Source organism: Balaenoptera borealis, assembly GCF_965194805.1.
Source record: "Balaenoptera borealis genome assembly, chromosome: 15".
Taxonomy (NCBI): Eukaryota; Metazoa; Chordata; class Mammalia; order Artiodactyla; family Balaenopteridae; genus Balaenoptera; species Balaenoptera borealis.
This window is the reverse complement of record NC_138871.1, coordinates 11,211,160-11,230,659: the sequence shown is the minus strand read 5'-3', so window position 1 is coordinate 11,230,659 and position 19,500 is coordinate 11,211,160. Positions and strand designations below refer to the sequence as shown.

The window sequence follows — 19,500 nt, the reverse complement described above, 5'->3', positions numbered from 1 at the left end:
TCTGTATAAACACAGTAATTACTTTCTGTACCGTGGGAGTTCTCAGAGCCCTTACTAGGCTAACCGTGCATTAAGGGATGCAGTGGCGCTTCCTCGTGACCACCAGCCCTGGAGGTGGCTACAGGGCACGGGGTGGGGTTGTCCCCACCAGGAGGCCCAGTACTCACCTGGACCACCTGCAGCCCCTGCTCCATTCCTTGGGAACCTAGGGGGCGCACTGGCGCGCTCGACTCCAGACCCAGTGATGTGGGTTCTGGGCCTGGATCTGAAAGGGAAGCACAGCAGGGCGAGCGCCTGCAGGAGGGGCCCAGCCCCTCCACCTCTGGGGTGCGCTCCCCGGCCCTCATCCCCGACAGACCTCCTCACACAAATCCGGGGTGACCCAGGCTCGGTGCCCCATCGCATGGAAGAATTCCACCTTCACCTTGAGGAACTCCTTGTAGCGGTCTGGCCAGTGCTCCCTGCCCAGCAGGAACTGGAAGATGCTCCGCTTGGACGTGGGGTTGTCCTCCTCCATGTCGGAGGCGATGTAGCTGCCACCAGAAAAGAGGGCTCGCTGGTCCCGGCCCCCACGAGGACTCTCAGGCGAGGCAGTGGAGAGAGGCTGCTGAGGTCATCCTGGAGGAGCACCCGGGCCCACAGAGGGCAGGACCGTCCTCAGCACCAAGGCTGCTGGGCCCACGCTGTGCCCGGCCCAGGTCAAGGTTCTGGCTGTCGCCATTTCCCTGGGACTTTCCCTCAGTCTCTGGGCAGCAAATGGTGTTTCCTGGCTACGTTCATTGTCCCAGGACCTTCCTCATTGCCTTCCCCTCCTCTGACCATGTGACCCCTTGAGGGCCTTGAACCACCACTCGGGGCCCTCGGGCATTGCTCACAGGGCCAGGAAGAAGTGGATCCTGTTGTAGAGGTGACCAGGCAGCCCGACACGCCCGAAGTACTCCACCACCATGGAGAGCAGGTACTGCGTGGAGACAGAGGGTGGGGGAGGGGTGGCCAGGGGTCGATGGCAGGGCCAGTGTCCTGAGTGGGCCATGCGTCCCGCCCCCATCCAGAGGCAAGGTGGGAAAGCCACCCAGGGTGGGGCTTGCTAAGGGTCTCATGGCCCTTTGACATGCGGAGATGAGCTGACGGGAGGCCAGGGAGGAGATGCCCAAGGGCCGGGGCACCGGCAGTGTGTCCTTTCTTCCTTTCTGGCACCAAGGGCGGGTCTCTCCAGGGCTTCTGCTCAGGCAGACACCTTGTCCTCCGTCCCTACCCCCAGGGACCCCTTGGTCCCTCATAATTATAGTGCTGTGAGTACCTTGTCAGACACTTTCAGGAAAATATCAGCTTCCAAGAAGCTCTGGATAACAGGGTCCTCTGTAAAGGAAGGGAGACGCGATGAGGGCCTTGGAGCAGCCCTTCTGGGAGCAGCGAGCCTGGGGCTGTGGGACATTTCACAGGGAGGAGGAGAACTGGAAACTTCTCCCAGTTCCTCTGTTTCAGGAAGTAGAGTCAGCTCTCTTCCCCCAGGAAGGCTCAGAGCCTTAACAGTGACAAAGCTGTTCCTTCCATTGACCCAGGGAGAGTGAGTCTCAACTGTGGGGCAGGGATTTTGCTATTGTTATTTAATCTTCAACACATGGGTGGGTATGTGTGTTTCATAAAGAGATATGAACTGGTTCTCAAAGTTTAGCATAACTTTCCTCGAGCCAAAGCTTGGCTGTGGCCTTGGGCCTCTGGGTACTACATCCCTGTCACTTCATCATACTGTGACTGTGCAACGCTTTCCTGCCCCACCTGATAACTGAGCATCCTATGTGGGCAGTGGAGAGTTCATACCCCCCTGGGCGGGGGTGGGGGGGCACTGGGCATTCTACCCTCCTTCTCCTGGACCCCTTCACTTCCTGCTGATAATGACCTGGCCTCCCCTGGCCCCAGCAGGCTCATCTGGGATTAGAGTTGTCCCTGGAGGTGCCATTTTCCAGTGATGGCCTGAGAATGCCAGGTCCTCCTTGTCCTTCACACCTTGCCCCAGACAATGACATTTACCCAGACAGGAGGATGGAGGGGTCATGGATCATTTCGCCCTCCCTGACCCTTGTCCAGGCCGCCTGGCTCCCAGAAGGGCATTGCTTTCTGTGATGATGAAAATATTCTGTAGCTTGCTGTCCAGTACGGTAGCCATTAGCCGCGTGTGGCTACTGAGCTTATGAAATGTGGCTGGTGAGAACCAGGAACTGAATTTCAGAAGTTTATTTTAACTCACGTAGAATTAAATTTGAAGAACTGCATGTGGCTAGTGTGTGCTGCATTGGGCAGTGTCAGCTCCGTGTCCATCCCCCAACCTGCCACACTCGGTCCTGCCTCTGGTCCTGACATCACCTTCTCTGCAGACCTTCCCTGAATATCTGTGTCACAAAGCTCTCCTACTCTTGCTCACAGCCCATCTCTAGGTGTCATTGCCTTTTCCTTCTCTGCATTTGTCACTGGCTGAGAGCAACTTATTTCTGTAATTTTTTTTGGTCTCCTCCCACTTTGAGCATAAAGGCAGCGAGATCTAGTTTGTCCTTTCATCACTAATCTCTAAAATCTTAACTGGAGGGAATAAATGTGGGCAGGGGATTCCTCCCTTGATTTGTCCTAAAATGTCTTGATAATTGAAGACTCAACCGTGAGTGCTTTTTTCCCTTCGCCCTCCAAGAACTTGTCTCAGATGAAAACCCATCAGCACCGCAGTAGAACTGTGGAAACAGAGTGATCTGCTTCTGTGCCACCTGGATACCTCACAGCTCTGAGCCCCAGGGGGAGGTTTGGCCATGATCCTGGAGCCTCTGGGATCCTCGGTGTGGAAGGGACCTGACACTCCACCGGCTCAGAGCACAGACCCAGCAGCCGGTAGAAGGCCTCCTGGTCTTCTGGACGATAACTGGATCTTCTCTTGTTCATCCTGAGTTTCGTTCCCTCAACATGATTGACGGTCCACATGTTCCTCCTCTGCCCACACTTCTTCCAGGACTTCAGCTCGGAGACAGCTTCCGAGGAGGTGGGATCGGAGGCCAGGGCGCTGCTCTCCTGGGCAGCTGCAGGAACAAGACTCTGTGTGAGCACAGACCTGACCCACCTGGGAGGTCCTGAGTCTTCCCTTGCAGCTCACCCTGAAGGTTGAACCCTGCCTCCTGAAGACAAGACAACAAGTGGTTACTCAGCAGTAACTGATGTTCTGTTCAGGGCCAAGGAAGCTGAGGACACCACACCTCCCTTGACATCCATCAGTCTCTTCCTCTTCTGGCCTCTCATCCTCCGGGTTCTCTGCTCAGAGACAGCCTCTGGAGAGGCAGAACTGGAGGCCAGAGGGCTCCCATCCTGAGCAGCTGCCAGGAGAGAGGAAGGACCCCGTGTGATGAGGGGAGGGACCCCCCTGGGAAACACTGCGCTCTTCGCTTCTCACTCACCTTGAGTATGTTGCATGTGACATCTGAAGGATAAGAATGGCCATCACCCCCTTTGCACTTTGTCTATAAAGGAGGGTAGGAACTGAATTAATATTTACCTTTCTTTGCCAGGGAAAAACTGCTCTCCTCTGCCCCTTCCATGGATCTTTCTGTCTGGGGGGCACCTCTGTGGAGACAAATGTGAAACTCTCTGGTCATCGATGTCTTTAATAACTACAAAGGTGAACAAGAGAGTGACCTCCTGTCTCACCCTGGACACCCTTTCCCCTGCCCTGCAGACCCACACTCATGAGAGTCCAGGGAAGAAGAAGTGATGCTGGAGCCATGATGATCTATCACCTTCATTCATTCAGAGAGCAGGGATAAGTGTGAATGACCACACACACCTGGCTTCCCTTCCATGCGCTGCCTTTGCCTCTGACTCTCTTTTGCCAGGTCCTGTGGGCTTGCAGCAGTCTCTGAGGCAGCCGATGTGGAGCTCAGAGGGATATCCTGTCTTTTCTGGATACAAAAAAATGGAAAGAAACCAACTTGATTCTGACCAGGCCATTTCTTTCCACTGAACCTGCTTCTTGTGAGACCTAATAATAATTAAAATGACAATAACATTAGCTAACAATAATTGCTTAGTAAACTTCAGATATTGATTAGTGCATTGGGATTACCTCATTCAATCCTTACAAGGAGGTGTGAGGTAAGGTGTGTAACTTGCCTGTTTATAGATGAGGAAATGCTGACCTAATTTGCCTAGGATTTGTTCCTTGACCGTGGCTAGAGCTCTTTGGACTTGGGATTAGAACTCGTGTCTGAGCGGTGCTCAGGGGAAGAAGGCTAGTGGCAGCCACAGTTGAGCCTCAGTCACATTTCCATTAGGGTTGAGCTGGCCTACCTTACACGCTTATGTCATCGGCTCTGCCTAAGTATCCCTGTGAACCACTATAAAGTTACAGCAATCCAACCTGGCAAAAATCTGACTAGAGTAGCCCAGGCCTGTCCGAAATGGCCCTGGAAGCTGATTGAGGCAGTTCCCCCTCAAGAAGGCCAGTGCCGCCTGCCACCTCCGAAGGCAGTGTTCCTCCTGAGTGACAAAGTGTCCACATGCTCCCGGGGCTCTCGAGGTCGAGTTCTCTGTAGAGTCGCTTTACTATCTCTCCTCCTTCCCCCATATTCATTTCGTTCTCCTTTTGCCCACATCCCCTCCTGTTCTCTTTTCTCCCCAAACTCGAGACCTATTTGTATTCCTACTGCATCCCAGTCACTCATCTGGAGGTTCACAGGTGATCCCTTCCCCATCCCCTGCGACAGCTTGGAGGAACATAGTTCAGGATCCAAGACTCACCTTAGTACAGAAGAGAGTGACGCCCACCCCAGGTAAGCACCTGGAAGCTCCCTCAAGATCTAGGCCCTCACCTTTTCCCAGAATGCAGCCTCACAACAGCGTGAGAAGAGCACTGACTGTAGCCAAGTGTTCGGGATCAAATGGCTTCCGAGATTCCGGAGCCCTTGCCATGAGTCACTGATGACATCACACCATTCCACCAGGACCTGCTCTTTGGTTTATAAAAGGCTCTCAAGGAAAAGACTGTGGGCCTCAAGGAGGAAGGAGTTAGTGTCCCAGCCTGAACACTGGGATCACTTCCTCTTACCCCAGTATTACCTCTGAACCTCATCTTGTGTTTCATCTAACCAATTAATGATTCCAAAAGAAAGTGATTCATCCATATATCAAAAAATGGAGAAAATACAAAATTACAAGTTGATTAATATTCATAGTAAAGTTATTAATGTACTTTATTTGATTTTTATTTATTTATTAAACATCTTTATTGGAGTATAATTGCTTTACAATGGTGTGTTAGTTTCTGCTTTATAACAAAATGAATCAGCTATACATATATATATATCCCCATATCTCCTCCCTCTTGCGTCTCCTTCCCAGTGTAGTTTATTTTTACTCCCTTCTGATTGGTGTTTAACTATGATCATATTGAGATTTTAAAAATTAACTTTTTCATTTTGAGATAATTGTAGATTCATAAACGCAGTTGTAAGTAATGACACATCCTATATACCTTTCACCAAATTTCCTTCAGTGATACAAACTTGCATATCTATACCACAGTATCACAATAGGAAATTGGCATTGATAAAACCCATTGACCTTATTCAGATTTCCCCAGTTTTATATGCAATCACTTATGTGTGTATTTAGTTCTGTGCAATTTTATCACATGTGTACACTCATGTACACCACCACAAAGGTATAGAACAGTTCTATTATAAGGATCCTTCATGCTACTTTTTTATTGTATCTCCACCCACAACCCCTGGCAACCACTATTCTCTTCTTCATCTATATAATTTTGTTATTTCAAAAATACATAAACGGAAACAGTGTATTATCTTCTGATCTGGCTTTTATTTTTAATTTGCATAATTCCCTTGAGAACTATTTAATTTGTTGCATAAATCAATAGTTTATTCCTTTTTATTGCTTAGTAGGAATCCATGGTTCTATGGTCAAGTGCATATTTAGTTTTGTAAGAATCTGCCATACTCTTCTAGAGTGGCCCTATCATTTTACATCCCCACCAGGAATGTATCAGTGATCCACTTTCTCCACATCATTGTCAGCATTTGGGTTATCACTTTTTATTTTAACCATATCTCGTTGTGGTTTTAATTGGCACTTCTCTAATGATATTCCATGATGATATTGATTTCATGTGTTTATTTGCTGTCTGTATATCCTCTTTGGTGAAATCTCTGTTCATGTTTTTTTTCTAATTGAACTACTTCTTTACTGTTGAGTTTTGAGAGCTTTTTACGTATATCCCAGATACAAGTCCTTTGTAAGATATGTGGTTTGCAAATATTTTCTCCCAGTCTATAGCTTATCTTTTAACATCCTCTTTTTTTTAACCATTTTTTTCTTCTGGTTTTATTGAAATGAAATTGAGGTACAACACTGTATAAGTTTATGGTGTACAGTATAACTACTTGACATATGTATATATTGCAAAATGGTCACCACAGTCTAAGTTTAGTTAACATTTATCACCTCATATAGTTACAAAAAAATTTTTTTCCCTGTAATAAGAACTTTTAGGACTTACTTTCTTAGCACCTCTCAAGTACACCATACAGCAGTGTTAATTATATAGTCACCATGCTGTACATCACATCCTCAGGACTTATTTCTTTTATAATTGGAAGTTTATACCTTTCGACCACCTTCAACCATTTCACCTGCCCCCCAGTCCCTGCTTCTGGTAACCATCCATCTGTTCTTTGCTTCTATCAGTTTTTAAAAAATTTTATTGAAATATAGTTGATTTACAATGTTGTGTTAACCTCTGCTGTACAGCAAAGTGATTCAGTTATACATACATATATATATATATATATATATATATATATATATATATATATATATATATATCATACATATTCTTTTTCATATTCTTTTCCATTATGGTATATCATAGGATATTGAATATAGTTCCCTGTGCTATACAGTAGGACCTTGTTGTTTATCCATTCTATATATAATAGTTTGCATCTGCTAATCTCAACCTCCCAATCCATCCGTTCCCCACCCCCATTCCCCCTTGGCAACCACAAGTCTGTTCTCTATGTCTGTGAGTCTGTTTCTGTTTTGTAGATAGGTTCATTTGTGTCATATTTTAGATTCCACATATAAGTGATATCATATGGTATTTGTCTCTTTCTGACATACTTTGCTTAGTATGATAATCTCTAGGTCCATCCATGTTGCTGCAAATGGCATTATTTCATTCTTTTTTGTGGCTGAGTAATATTCCATTGTATATATGAACCACATCCATTCATCTGTTGATGGACATTTAGGTTGCTTCCATGTCTTGGCTATTGTGAATAGTGCTGCTGTGAACATAGGGGTGCATGTATCTTTTTGAATTAGTTTTATTCGGATATACACCCAGGAGTGGGATAGTGGGATTGCTGGATCATATGGTAACTCTATTTTCAGTTTTTTGAGGAAACTCCATACTGTTTTCCATAGTGGCTGCATCAGTTTACATTCCCACCATCAGTGTAGGAGGGTTCTCTTTTCTCCACATCCTCTCCAGCATTTGTTATTTGTAGACTTTTTTTTTTTTTTTGGGCTGTGCCGCATGGCATGTGGGATCTTAGTTCCTTGATCAGGGATCAAACCTGTGCCTCCTGTAGTGGAAGCACTGAGTCCTAACCACTGGACCACCAGGGAATTCCTATTTGTAGACTTTTTAATGATGCCCATTCTGACTGGTGTGAGGTGGTACTTCATTGTAGTTTTGATTTGCATTTCTCTAATAATTAACAATGGTGAACAGCTTTTCATGTGCCTATTGGCCATCTGTATGTCTTCTTTGGAGAAAGGACTATTTAGGTCTTCAGCCCATTTTTTGATTGGGTTGTTTTAAACTGCTTTATTGATGTATGTTACATAATAGTCACTCATTTTAAACATACAATTCAATGAATTTTAGTGTATTTACACGGAGTTCAACAATGATCACCACAGTCTAATTTTGGAACATGTCCATCCCCCCAAAAGATCCCTCCTGCTCATTTGCAGTCACTCCCCATTCTCACCTCCAGCTCTAGGCAACCACTACTCTAATGCGTGTCTGTTTTTTTTTTTTTTTAACTGGGGATTGGTAGAGAAATCAGTTTGAAAAAAATATTTCATTGCTAAAAGCCATTTGAAATTTACTCATTTTAAACTCTTTATTGATAAATGAGAAAACAGTGGCCCTGAAAGCACCAGGGTCTAACCCAAGACCACACACAAGCACTACATGGCAGAGGCCAGATCCCTTGAAAAGCATTCTTCCCACTGGGAACCTGGGTGCCAAGTTTTGGGGTGGAGTGACCGCAGGTTCTGCCATGGTTCCCTCTGACTTGTGCCCCATGAGAAGTGCCCTGTGGGGTCTGGAGCTGAGGGCATCTTCTCCCTCCGAGACACTATTCCTGACTCTGGTTGGGTCTGTGGTCTCCACCCCTAATTCCAGCCCATTGAGGGGTTATCCTTGAAGCCAGGGCTGCCCTTCAGCTTGGTGGCTAGATTCCTGCTTCCTCCATTCTTCAGATTTCACACCAGATAAGTTTTCTCCTAGTGAGATGTGACTCTTGGAGGGCAATTTTTTTGTTTTGTTTTGTTTTGTTTGCGGGGAGCGGGGAGTGTGGTGAAGGGAAAGGGAGCAGGAGCTTCTTTATGGAGTCTATATTCTGGAAATTTTTATGTCCTAGAAATCTCCAGCATAGATGGGGTGGGGGGAGGCAAGTTTGGCATTGTCACTAGCGTGGACTCCACCACAGATGTCTTCTGGGACCAGTCAGCACCACCACGGTGAAGCCAGAGAGGCCACAGAGCTGGAGGCCTAGAGGGTTCGAGAGGGCATCAGTCATGGGGAGTGGCTGTCACCCACCCCAGTTCCACATGTTGGCTTAGGCAGGGGATTCTTAACTCGCGGGAGTCTGGGTCTTATGATGTTTCAAAAGAAGCCAGAAATTATATTTTTTTTAATGTGAAATCTTCCAAATTTTAAACAATGGCGACAAATTAAAAAATTTTGAATGCCATGTGGAGAGCACACAGGACGCATCAGCTTCTGAGCCTGGCCAGGGGCTCTGCTCTTCAGGATTTAGCTCCAAGAACCACTAGCAGGGGATTCCAGGGTGGGTGGGGGGATGGGGGGCTTGACAGAGAGTATTCTCTCTCTTCTTTCGCTTCCTCAGGCCATGTCTATGCAGGACTAAATCGAAGGGGTCATACTTTTCCTTTATTATTGATTTATTTATTTTTGGCTGCGCTGGGTCTTCGTTGCTGTGAGCGGGCTTTCCTCTAGTTGCGGCGAGCGGGGGCTACTCTTTGTTGCGGTGCACGGGCTTCTCATTGCGGTCTCTTCTCTTGTTGCGGAGCACGGGCTCTAGGCGCGCAGGCTTCAGTAGTTGTGGAGAGCAGGCTTCAGTAGTTGTGGCTCGCGGGCTCCAGAGTGCAGGCTCAGTAGTTGTGGCGCATGGGCTCAGTTGTTCCACGGTATGTGGGATCCTCCCGGGCCAGGGCTCGAACCCGTGTCCCCTGCATTGGCAGGCGGTTTCTTAACCACTGCGCCACCAGGGAAGCCCCTATGCTTTTCCTTTAAAACATTCCCTCTCTCAACTTGCCTATGACTTGGGTGTTAAGTAGGGTGCTGATGGCCGTGGAGCTTCCTGGGATCATTCTGGAGTCAAGGGGAGGAGAGGTGTGTCCTCCTTGCCTCCCTTCCTGGTGGTGTCAGCTCTCTGAACTCGAAGGCGGAGAGGGAGGAGGCTATCTTGGTCTTTCACTTAAGTGTTCACCTCTGTTTCCACCCTTCCTGTGCTGAGAAGCTCTGCAAAGCTCGTTTCTTTTCCCGTGTGGTGGTAATGGTGGTGATGCTTGTGGTACCAGCCTCTGTATCCCCGTCTTTATGAGACTGCTAGCAGCAAAGTGCAGCTGGGCTCTGTCTCTGGCTGCTGATGCTGGGAAGATGTCTGTGGGTTTCCTCCACTGCCTCGTCCTTGATAGGGGGTGAGCTGTGAACCCAACTGGCTTTCTCTGTGGGCGTTGGTGGTGGTGGTGGTAGGATGTTGGCTGTTCTTTCCACTGCAGGTTTGCGCTGTGAGTCCAGGAGGGGGTCAGGAGGATGATTCTTGCATGGCCTTTTGAAGAACACAGTAGAGACTTTACAGTTTTTTTGTGGAATGGACGCCAACATTCACGTTCGATAGAGGTCGCTGCTGTAGCTGCACGTCGAGAAGTCAACTTTCCTGAGACACACTATCAGGGCTTATGAGGGCATCCCCGCATGCTCTCGGCTGACCAGGTCATATTTGATTACTGAAATTAGAGGAGGCCTTTGTTAGGGTTACACCGTCAGCAACAGAGGAAAAACCATGAACTCACAGAGGTACAGCAGAGGATGAATGGAAACATATCCCATGGGACTTGCTGTTTTCCCCAGTGTGGATCTGGTGCTGCCCCCGCACTGAGAGACAGGTGTCCTAGATTCAAGGCATTATGACTAATCTGAATCACTCTGGACGAGTTAGTTATGCCTGTGATTCTGAGGGTACTGTAATATAATAACCTTGAACATACCTTTGTGAACCACACAGCAATGCATGTACATGTACCATTCTCCCAGTAGGGACTAATGACTTAATGAATTTGAATAAAGATGTAGAACAAGTATAGAAGCTGCAGTTTAGACTAGGAGGGTAATTTCTGTTCCTCAGCCTTAAAGCTGAGTAACCACATCTCACTCTGGAATGCACCCAGGGACCCAGTACAATACTGTAAATTCATCTCTTGCAGTGGGTGGATGGTATAAACCGGTTGCTTTGACAAGATTTGGAGACTGTTTTAAATTGTGAATGGAGATACGTTGGATCCACCGGATGGTACTGAAGTCAAGGAGGAGAACTCCACAGAATGATCCCAACCCCCACAGCCGGCAGTCTCCTCCCTGTGCCGGGCACTCCCTGAGTACTGCCCTCAGATGACCAGAGCTTACGGAAGAGCTTGCAACGTTGACCTGGATTGTGACAGGTTTGGTGGAAACCTCTGTTTATTCTCAAGAATCTTGAATCACCCCTCCTCTCTCCCCGCAGCACTCTCTTGGTGCATCTGGGGCTAACATCTGTTAATGTATGATCCCCAGAGTGTGGGTGGGAGCCAAGTGGAGCAATCCTTTTTGGCCTGTGCATCTCTTGTCTCGCTTCTTCACTTAGCTGGGATGTAGCTGGAGTCCTTGATGAGACAAATCTGCTCTGAGCCTTTTTCTCAAAGAGCCCCTTTTGTACACTGGGTGCTCACCTTCTTCCATTTCGGGGAGAAGAGTAGCTTAGTTACTGTCTTCTCAGCTGGGCAGCTAGAGGAAATACTCAGAGTTCCCAAGTAGAGTTGTCACGGATTTGGCTTTGAGAAAGAGCTTGGAATTGTTCTGTGTATTTTGGGAACATTTAGATAACATTTCCTATTACATCTTTTGAGAAATTTTCTTTGCTCTGAAGTTTACTTTATTTGATATGAATGTAGCCATTCTGTTTTCTTTTGACTGATGTTTACATAGCGTATCTTTTTCCATTCTTTTATGGCCAACCTACCTCTATTGTTATATTTGAAGTGAATTTCATGTAGACGGTATATGGTTGGGTCATGTTTTCCAGTGCACTCTGCCAATCTCTGCCTTTTAATAGGTGTATTTATTTATTTATTCATTCATTCATTTATTGGCCACACCGTGCAGCATGCAGGATCTTAGTTCCCTGACCAGGGATCGAACCCATGCCCCCTGCAGTGGAAGCACAGAGCCTTAACCACTGGACCGCCAGGGAAGTCCCTCAGAGGTGTATTTAGACTATTTACATTTAACGTCAGGATTCATATGTTAGGGCTAAGTCTGCCATTTTCTTTTTTGTTTCCTTTTTGTTCTCTCTTTTGTCTCTCTGTTTCCTTTTTCCTGCCTTCCTGTGAGTTGCTTGAATATATTTTATAATTTCATTTTGGCTTTGTAGTGTTTTTGAGTGTATTTCTTTGTGTCAGTTATTTAGTGGTTGCTCATCTGAGAGTCCAGGATCTCTGTGTGGCTTCCACTGGCACTGCACGTGGTGGGGGCATGCCTCATTGTTGCCAGGCATGGATGAGAATTCTGGGCTCTCACTCAGCCCTGACTGACACCATCCTGGCTGTGGAGGGAAGGGCAGAGCATCTTGTTACAACCAGAAGAGGGTGGAAGTTCAGGTTCTTCACTCAGCCTTCAGTAACAAGTGCGGGTCCCCTTTTTTTCATGGTGTTTGTCTGGAGTATGGTGGTTATTGCCCAAAAGTTTTCTGTCTTGCTAGGTTGCCGTTTTCCTGATCCTTTGGCTAAAAAGAGCAGGCTTCTCTTGGGGGTTCTTTTGTCTGCACCCATTGAAGCCTCTAGGTTGCTGGCTTCTTCAGCCCCGTCTGAGATATAAGAAGCCAAGAAAAAACCTGAAAAACTTACTGCCGTGTTGTTCCTCAGGTCCTGGGGTCCTTATCCAATCTGCTTTTTTCTCTCCACCTTTGAGTCTTCTCATGTTTCATATATAATATCCAGGTGTTATCACTGTTCTTAGCAGGAAGAATAGGGAGAAGTTCATCTACTCCGTCTTGTTTGTAACCAGAGGTCCAGGACAGTAACATTTTTGTTGCGGTTACATTTTGAGTTTCTAGCCTTTATTGTTATTATTAACAAACTCTGTTCAACACAGGAAGTGGTTTCCCTGAAAGCTGCATTCATAAATGCAAATTAGGAAGACAAATGCAAACTGAGAGTGCTTCACGTACACTTCTTTTCCTTTTCATTCGATCCTTTTTATACCTAACAATTTTGAAAACGAAGAGGTGACATGAATCACATTCTTCTATCAATCCATGAAATCAGAAGAGACTATAAGATGCCTTTAAAGAAAAGTGAAGCATAGAACACTGCTCAGTAATAAAAGAAAGTTATTCTGTAATAACTCACAGAATTATGAGAGAAAAAAGTCAATCTCAAAGGTTATGTACTGTATGATCCCATTTATATAGCATTATTGAAATTATAGAGATGGAGAAAATATTAGTAGTTGGCAGAGATTAGGGATGAGGGTAGGAAGTGAGAGTAGGAAGTGAGGGTAGGAAGTGAAGTGGCTATTAAAGAGATAACATGAGGAATCCTTGTGCTGGGACTGTTGTGTATGTTGACTCTGCTGGTGGTCACACAAATTCACACGTGTGATAAAATTGCATAGAACCACACACACGCACAGACAACTGAGTGAATGTAAAAGCAGTGAAGTATAAATAAGGTGGATGGATTGTATTAATGGCAATTTTGTGGTTGAGGCCAGATGCACCAGAGACCTCAGAACTCCTCTCCTGCTGGAGATATTGTGCTGTAGTTATGCAAGTTGGTACCATGGGAACCTGGCTTAAGGACATACGGGCTCTCTGTATTATTTCTTACAACTCTGTGAATCTACAATAGTTTCAAGGTTTTTAAAGCTTTAAAAAAAAGAAAGCAAGGAATTGTGCTGTTTTGTACTTTCTTCCTCTGCAGACTTCCCTTCTCTTCCCTGGCGCAAGCAAAGAGGAGATGGCCAGCCTAATTTGGTTTCTGCTTAATGGTCTCTTGCGTGCAGAGAGACCCACTTTCCTCACTAGTGTAAGGGCTGGTTGTGTTTTGCGATGAGCTCTTTCAGGTTTTGATGGGGTGGGGTGGAGTTGGGACTGGGAGATTGGCTTCTGCAGGCACAGTTGTTCTTCCCTCTCTGTCCTCAACACCCTCCTGAATAGCTCGGATTATTTCCTCTGTGCAGTCCCGAGGCTACATCCCCTGAGACCGGCTCTGCACAAAGGTGCTCAAGGCCACACACTCTCCAGAGACCTCAGTGCCCCCTCTCCTGCTGGTGGAGAGCAGAAGACATGTGAGTCTTCCATGGAGGCCGGCGTTGCAGGCAGATGTGGCCTCTAGGTCTCTCTTGTGATGCCAAGGGCGAGAGAAGTGCCCCTGAGCTAGACAGTGTTCGTGACTGTTAGGAAGAGATCCAAGATGGATCCCAGATTTGTGAGACACTATGCTATTCCAAGCACTCTCCCATCTGACTTTAATAGAAAATGATTATATTTGTAGAAAATGAGAGGCAAAGAAATGAATGAGCTTATGGGAACTTTGCCATGAGATGTAAAATATCTGCATGGAAAGCAGAGTAGACGTGATTGCTGGGGGACATGCACGGAATTTCTCGGTGTTCAGTGAGTATCAAACTCAAATGTCAATAAGGGCCGGAAGAAAACTTAAATATATGAAGTAAGTGGATAAGTAATAAGAGGAGGTATGGGAAATTGCCAACAAACTAGAGATCTTGGACTCAGTACAAATGTTTTCAAATTCAATTTTTGAATCTTGTAGTGGCCAGCAGCTGCTTGCAGACATGAGAGACAATTCCAGTGAGACTGGTGCCCGTGTACTTGACCGTCCCTGCTGTCTGGACACCTTCAGTGCTAGTTGTGATTGTCTTTTCTATACTATGAGCCCAGGAATTAAGCTTGGTTGTATAACGGAAACACAAATGTCAGTGGCTTAAGCAAGATAGGGTTGTCTGCTTCTGATTACGATGTAGAAAGATATAAACAATTTCCTCCCATGTTGATAAAAGAATTAACTATGTAGAATAAAAAGCATACGTTTCATGGGGTTTTCAAAGACTGGTAGATGTAAGGAAGCTGCGATGGGCTGAATTGCAGAGGGACACACCCCCTACAGGTGAGTCGAGAGCCCTGGAGTTCTCTGGGGGCAGGTGAGCACAGACTGAGAAGAAACGTCCTGGGTGTGGGGAAGCTGTTAGGGTCTGAAAGAGTTCCACATGCAAATATCCATCTCCCTGCCCAACAGCTCTCTCCCTTCCCCTGGAATTTTGCTGGGAAAGTGGCACTGGAGACAGAGCTGGTCAGCAGAGAGAATGCAGAGAGCATACACACTCCTGTGGTGCTTGGGTTGCGAGCCCTGCAGGAGGTGGACCTAAAGATGAGCCCAGACTCTCCCAAACAATGGCCTTCCCCACCATCCAACCACAAGGAAAAGGTGAGTCCCTTAATGGCAGCCGTGCAGGAGGCTGAGGCTGAGCTATGAGAGTTTCCTACAGTAGGTGAAAAGTGGTAGGACAGAAATTCAAGGCAGAAATTGCCAGATTGCATAAAAAAACAAGACCCAACCACACGCTTTTAACACACATGTTAAGTAAAAGGACGGAAAAGGAAAAACATGGCCACGCCCAGAGTCAGTGTGGGAGGGCACTCCCACGGGGGTGTGGCTTATTGACACTGAGGGTCGTGGTGCATGGGGGGGGCCACTTGGAGTTGGAGGTAGCATGGCAGGTGGGGGAGGGGAGAGGTGATTCTGGGCTGGGGGAGAACGTCTGTGGCCCGTTGAGCCCTCTTCTGGGAATGGCTGATTGTTCTTCCCCAAAGGAGGCTGAGAAATGCCCACAGCAAGCAGGCTGTCTGAGGACCCCCTAGACTACCAAGGCCTTTCTCCTTGTCTTTCTGTGACCACTTAGGCCTGGCTGGATGGCCTCCCAGCACAGGGGACAGGCATGGTCTTACTAAGGCCTCCTTTCCTTTTCCCCTCATAGGTCAGAGAGGGAAACAAAACTCAAGTGCTCCTTCGTTTTAGGTAGAAGGGCTTTGAGGGTTAGAGAACGCCTTGGGGAGAGAGTGTGGCTCCAAATATGGTCTTTTGTTCCAGGATGTAATTATACCAACACTCTGGCACTGAATATGGGATCGTGGCCAGCACAGCCCAGTCCCTACCTTCCGGGGCTGTTGGGAGGCCTGGCTGATGCATGAAACCCCTTAGGCCTTAGCCAGGAATCGGGCGCTGATGGTGCCTAGTGGATGTGCTTAGGTTGGCTTAGAGTGCCCCCTACTGGGAGAAGGCCTGAACAGCAACACAGAGCATCCGGGTTGCTGGGCAAAAATTCTCCAGGGTAGTGTACTCAACTGCTTCAGAGGACGTATATACTTAGGGGATTTGTACTTTAAAATTACTGTGAAAATATCACCATATTAAATTGTTAATGTACAGGGATTGTATTTATTATCACTGCATGTATAAATACCATGATAACATATGGAGAGTATTTTGAAAGTGTAAAGGGTTACATGAGTGTATATTTATATTGTTTTAATTAGATTTATAGGACAACTTATTAGGAAGCTCAAATGTATTTATGGATGTTGATTAATCTAGAGACCATTTCTCTTTCAGAGAAGTTAAGTAATTTTTATCCTGTTGATAGAGATTGGGTCCATGCTAATGTTCCCTCTTCAGTGAGCTTTTAGGTTAAATGATGTTATGCGCCAATCCTGGATTGCGCTGACTGGGTCATGCAGTCCAGCGTTCCTGTGTAGTGGGTGCAGAAGTTCAGGGGGCCTATGAGTTACAGGGTCGGTGAGCAGGGCCAAAGAAAGGGCCACTGAAAGTCATGGTCATGGCTGGGAGTACTATGTTCAAAAAGGACATCACTCCCTCAAGTACAAAGTTGTTTTCTCTCTGGCTACTGCTAAGCACTGATGGGACAGGAAGACTGAGGTTCTAGTTTATTTGGTCCTTTATTTATTTAAATTAAGAAAATACTTGTTTAAAGAGTTGATGTCAGTTTCCACTGTCTTATTTGTTTCTGTTCTGTTATTCATCACAATAATTTAGTCAAGTGCCTGGGTTTATATGCATGAAATAAATGTAGTTCCTACATGCTGGGTTCTTATAAAAGAAGGAGGAGAATGGGGGGGCATGGGGGAGGAGGAGGAGAAAAACTAGGCAGGCACACAGAAACCACCATACAAACAAATCACCATTCTCAAGATGGCATTTAGCGTGAGTTCCCACCGTGAGTCCATGGAATGGGGAGTAAAAAGGTGGTAAGCACAGGACATGTTCTGATCAAATGAGGCGGGTGCAGACCTCTGGGGTTGACTACAAGGGCACTGAGATTCAGTGAGGGTGGGGGGAACGAAGGGAATGTGCAAGGTGAAGGTAGGGGAGACAGCCCAGAACACAGTGGGTCTGCGAGGGCACCGGAGAGGGAGGACTGGGGGTGGGGGGGTGGAGAGCTTTCCTCATCCTCCCTGACCTGGCCATGGGGCTGATCAAATGTTTTCACACGTGGCTCTTGAGAAGACAGGAAAGTGGCCTCTTGGTGGGCCTGGAGGACGGGGGAGAAAGTGATAGCAAACCCCACCTGCCCTTCTCCTGTCTCCCTCCTTCTCCCTGAGGCTCCCTCCTCTAGGGCTGCCTCTGCCCCGGGGCAGGGTCTGTACAGCCTTGCCCGGGGTCCTTGTGGCTGCAGGTGGAGGCTGGTGACTGCAGTGGCTTGATCACTCATCTTTCCAGAGGCCAGAAGTCCCAGGGTCTCGTTGGATTTCAGGATATCAGCCCAACAGGATGATGGTGCCAGCACAGTCCTAACTCAGGACCTGGGCTCAAATCGCCCACCCTCCATCACTCCAGGAAGCCCATTCTGCCCTGGGCTCCTGCCCCTGGGTCACTCCCCCAGGTAGTCACCTAGGAGAGCATGGCTTGCCTCAAAATCTTTGTGAATGGGCTTCAGAGCATGAATATCCTCCGTGGTGACAAAGTTTCATTATTTAAGGTTAGTTTTTATTTGGGAAATAGCCAAACTTTTGTTGGCGTTAAGAGTGCCCCTATCATAAGGTAAGTGATGGAGTAGTTAGTTCATTCCTACTGCCCTGCCTGGAACTCAGAAGAATATGGTCAATCCATATTTGTTGAAATGAACCAAGAAATGAGGCAGTGGCTACAGAGGTGAGGATGCTCATTTGCTCGTGGAACTTTCAAGTAGGATCTTCCAAACTGTTAAGAGAATACTTTATGTTGGTGTGTTGGATTTGGAAAATAGACGATAAAAGAACCACTGAGTTGTAGTTCTGCTTCCAAGCAAGTACCCCAATAACCATTTCCCTCTGTGTGACAGAAAGGTATTTAACCCAGTGACCGGACCTCTCTGTGTTTTGGTTTCCTCACCTCTAAAATAAGAACAATGGAACCTACCTCATAAGGTTGTTATGAGGATCAAAAGAGATACATTTGTCCAAAGCTACCTGGGAAGTGCTATAACGTTGCAAACCACAGTGGAGTGCACGCCCCTCATCTACAAGTCTAAACATGCACGTGGTGAATAGTGCTGCCCTGTAAGTTCCCCTTGTGCGGAAGTGCCCTTCTCCTGGCAGCAAGAGACCCAATGGGCTGCTTCCTTAGACAATAGCTCAGGTGACTGGAGCCCTTCACTAGGGAGTACAGGACTGGAGATCAGTTCCAGTGTGGGACGGTTGGTTGGTGGCATTTCCCAGTTACCCCCTGCCCTGCAGCGTGGGCGGGGCAGCGGTTCTGGCCTGCTCACTGGCAGGTGGCAAAGCCCGGTCCACCCCTAAGGCGATTGCTCTGTAATCCCACCAGTGGCCAGTAGGTGGCACAAGACACCCACCATGGCCACCGGCTTTGCCCCATTCAGCCTTTCTCAGAAGGGAAAAATCTATTTCTAATCCAGCCTGGGCTTTATGGCAATGCTTAATCACATGGAAGGGAACATGCAATAACTACTGGTATTTCTGTAAACACACATGCTTAGAGCAGCTGCCAGTTGGGGATGAGGACCGAGGGAACACTCAGTGAGAGGTCTCCTGAGGACAGTCTATAAAAGGAAAACCCTGTGGGTTTTTAATTTAAGAGCTTCCCAGCTAACCTTTGTGACTCATCGAAAGAAACATTTTGAACCCGGATGGACGGTGACAATACATTGTTTGGATTGTAACCTGGTCCTCCTTCTGCCCCGCCCCCTCCCCCTTCCCCCAAATGGCAGGTTTCAGAAGGGCTAGGCCACAGGACAGCACCTTCTGAACTGATGCCGGCTTATTTTCCTGTTCTTTGATCCTGGCAAGTCGCCTGCTTCTCGGCTTCATACTTTCTCTGGAGGAAAGTTGATTTGAATCTCATTCTGCCGTTAATAAAATTGGCGCCAGATGGATGTGAAGCCGAAGAGGAGACACATCACAGCAAAACAAGAAGTGTAATCTGGTCAACCATGGGGCAGTAAGGATTGGGTGCTTTTAATTTTAACATGTGTGGACACTTTAAAAAATTGTGGTGAAATACACAACATAAAATTTACCATCTTAAGCATTTTAAGTGTATCGTTCAGTGGTATTTAATACATTCATATTGTGTAATCATCACCACCATCCAGTTCCATAGGTTTTCCTCTTGTGAAATGGAAACTGTATCCATTAAACACTTAACTCCTCATTTTTCCCTCCCTGCAAACCCCGGCAACTACCATTCTACTTTCTGTCTATGAATTTGATTAAGTACCTCATATAAATGGAATCACACAGTATTTGTTCTTTTACGTCTGGCTTGTTTCTCTTAGCATAATGTCCTCAAGCTTCATCTATGTTGTAGCAGGTGTCAGAATTTCCTTCCTTTATAAGGGTG

General features: G+C 46.8%; 1 protein-coding gene across 1 annotated transcript; it reads right to left on the bottom strand.

Annotated features, from left to right (window-relative positions):
- Positions 1 to 198: 198 nt before the first annotated feature.
- LOC309612322 (speedy protein E4-like) lies at positions 199 to 15,326 on the bottom strand. The gene is made up of 5 exons (XM_082357906.1): positions 2,868 to 15,326; positions 1,301 to 1,359; positions 876 to 961; positions 359 to 533; positions 199 to 265 (listed from the first exon to the last, which is right to left on the bottom strand). Exons 1-5 carry the CDS (start codon positions 2,965 to 2,967, stop codon positions 206 to 208), a joined length of 480 nt encoding a protein of 159 aa, XP_082214032.1. The 5' UTR covers positions 2,968 to 15,326; the 3' UTR covers positions 199 to 205.
- Between the last annotated feature and the right edge of the window lie 4,174 nt (positions 15,327 to 19,500).

What these genes read in the sequence shown, in the direction of transcription:
- LOC309612322 (XM_082357906.1), bottom strand. Translation starts at nt 2,967, where the DNA reads ATGTGGACCGTCAATCATGTTGAGGGAACGAAACTCAGGATGAACAAG. An exon ending in GGCCTTCTACCGGCTGCTGG is followed by an intron (nt 1,360 to 2,867) that starts GTCTGTGCTCTG and finishes CTTCCTTTACAG; the next exon opens with AGGACCCTGTTATCCAGAGC. An exon ending in ATCCACTTCTTCCTGGCCCT is followed by an intron (nt 534 to 875) that starts GTGAGCAATGCC and finishes TTCTGGTGGCAG; the next exon opens with CTACATCGCCTCCGACATGG.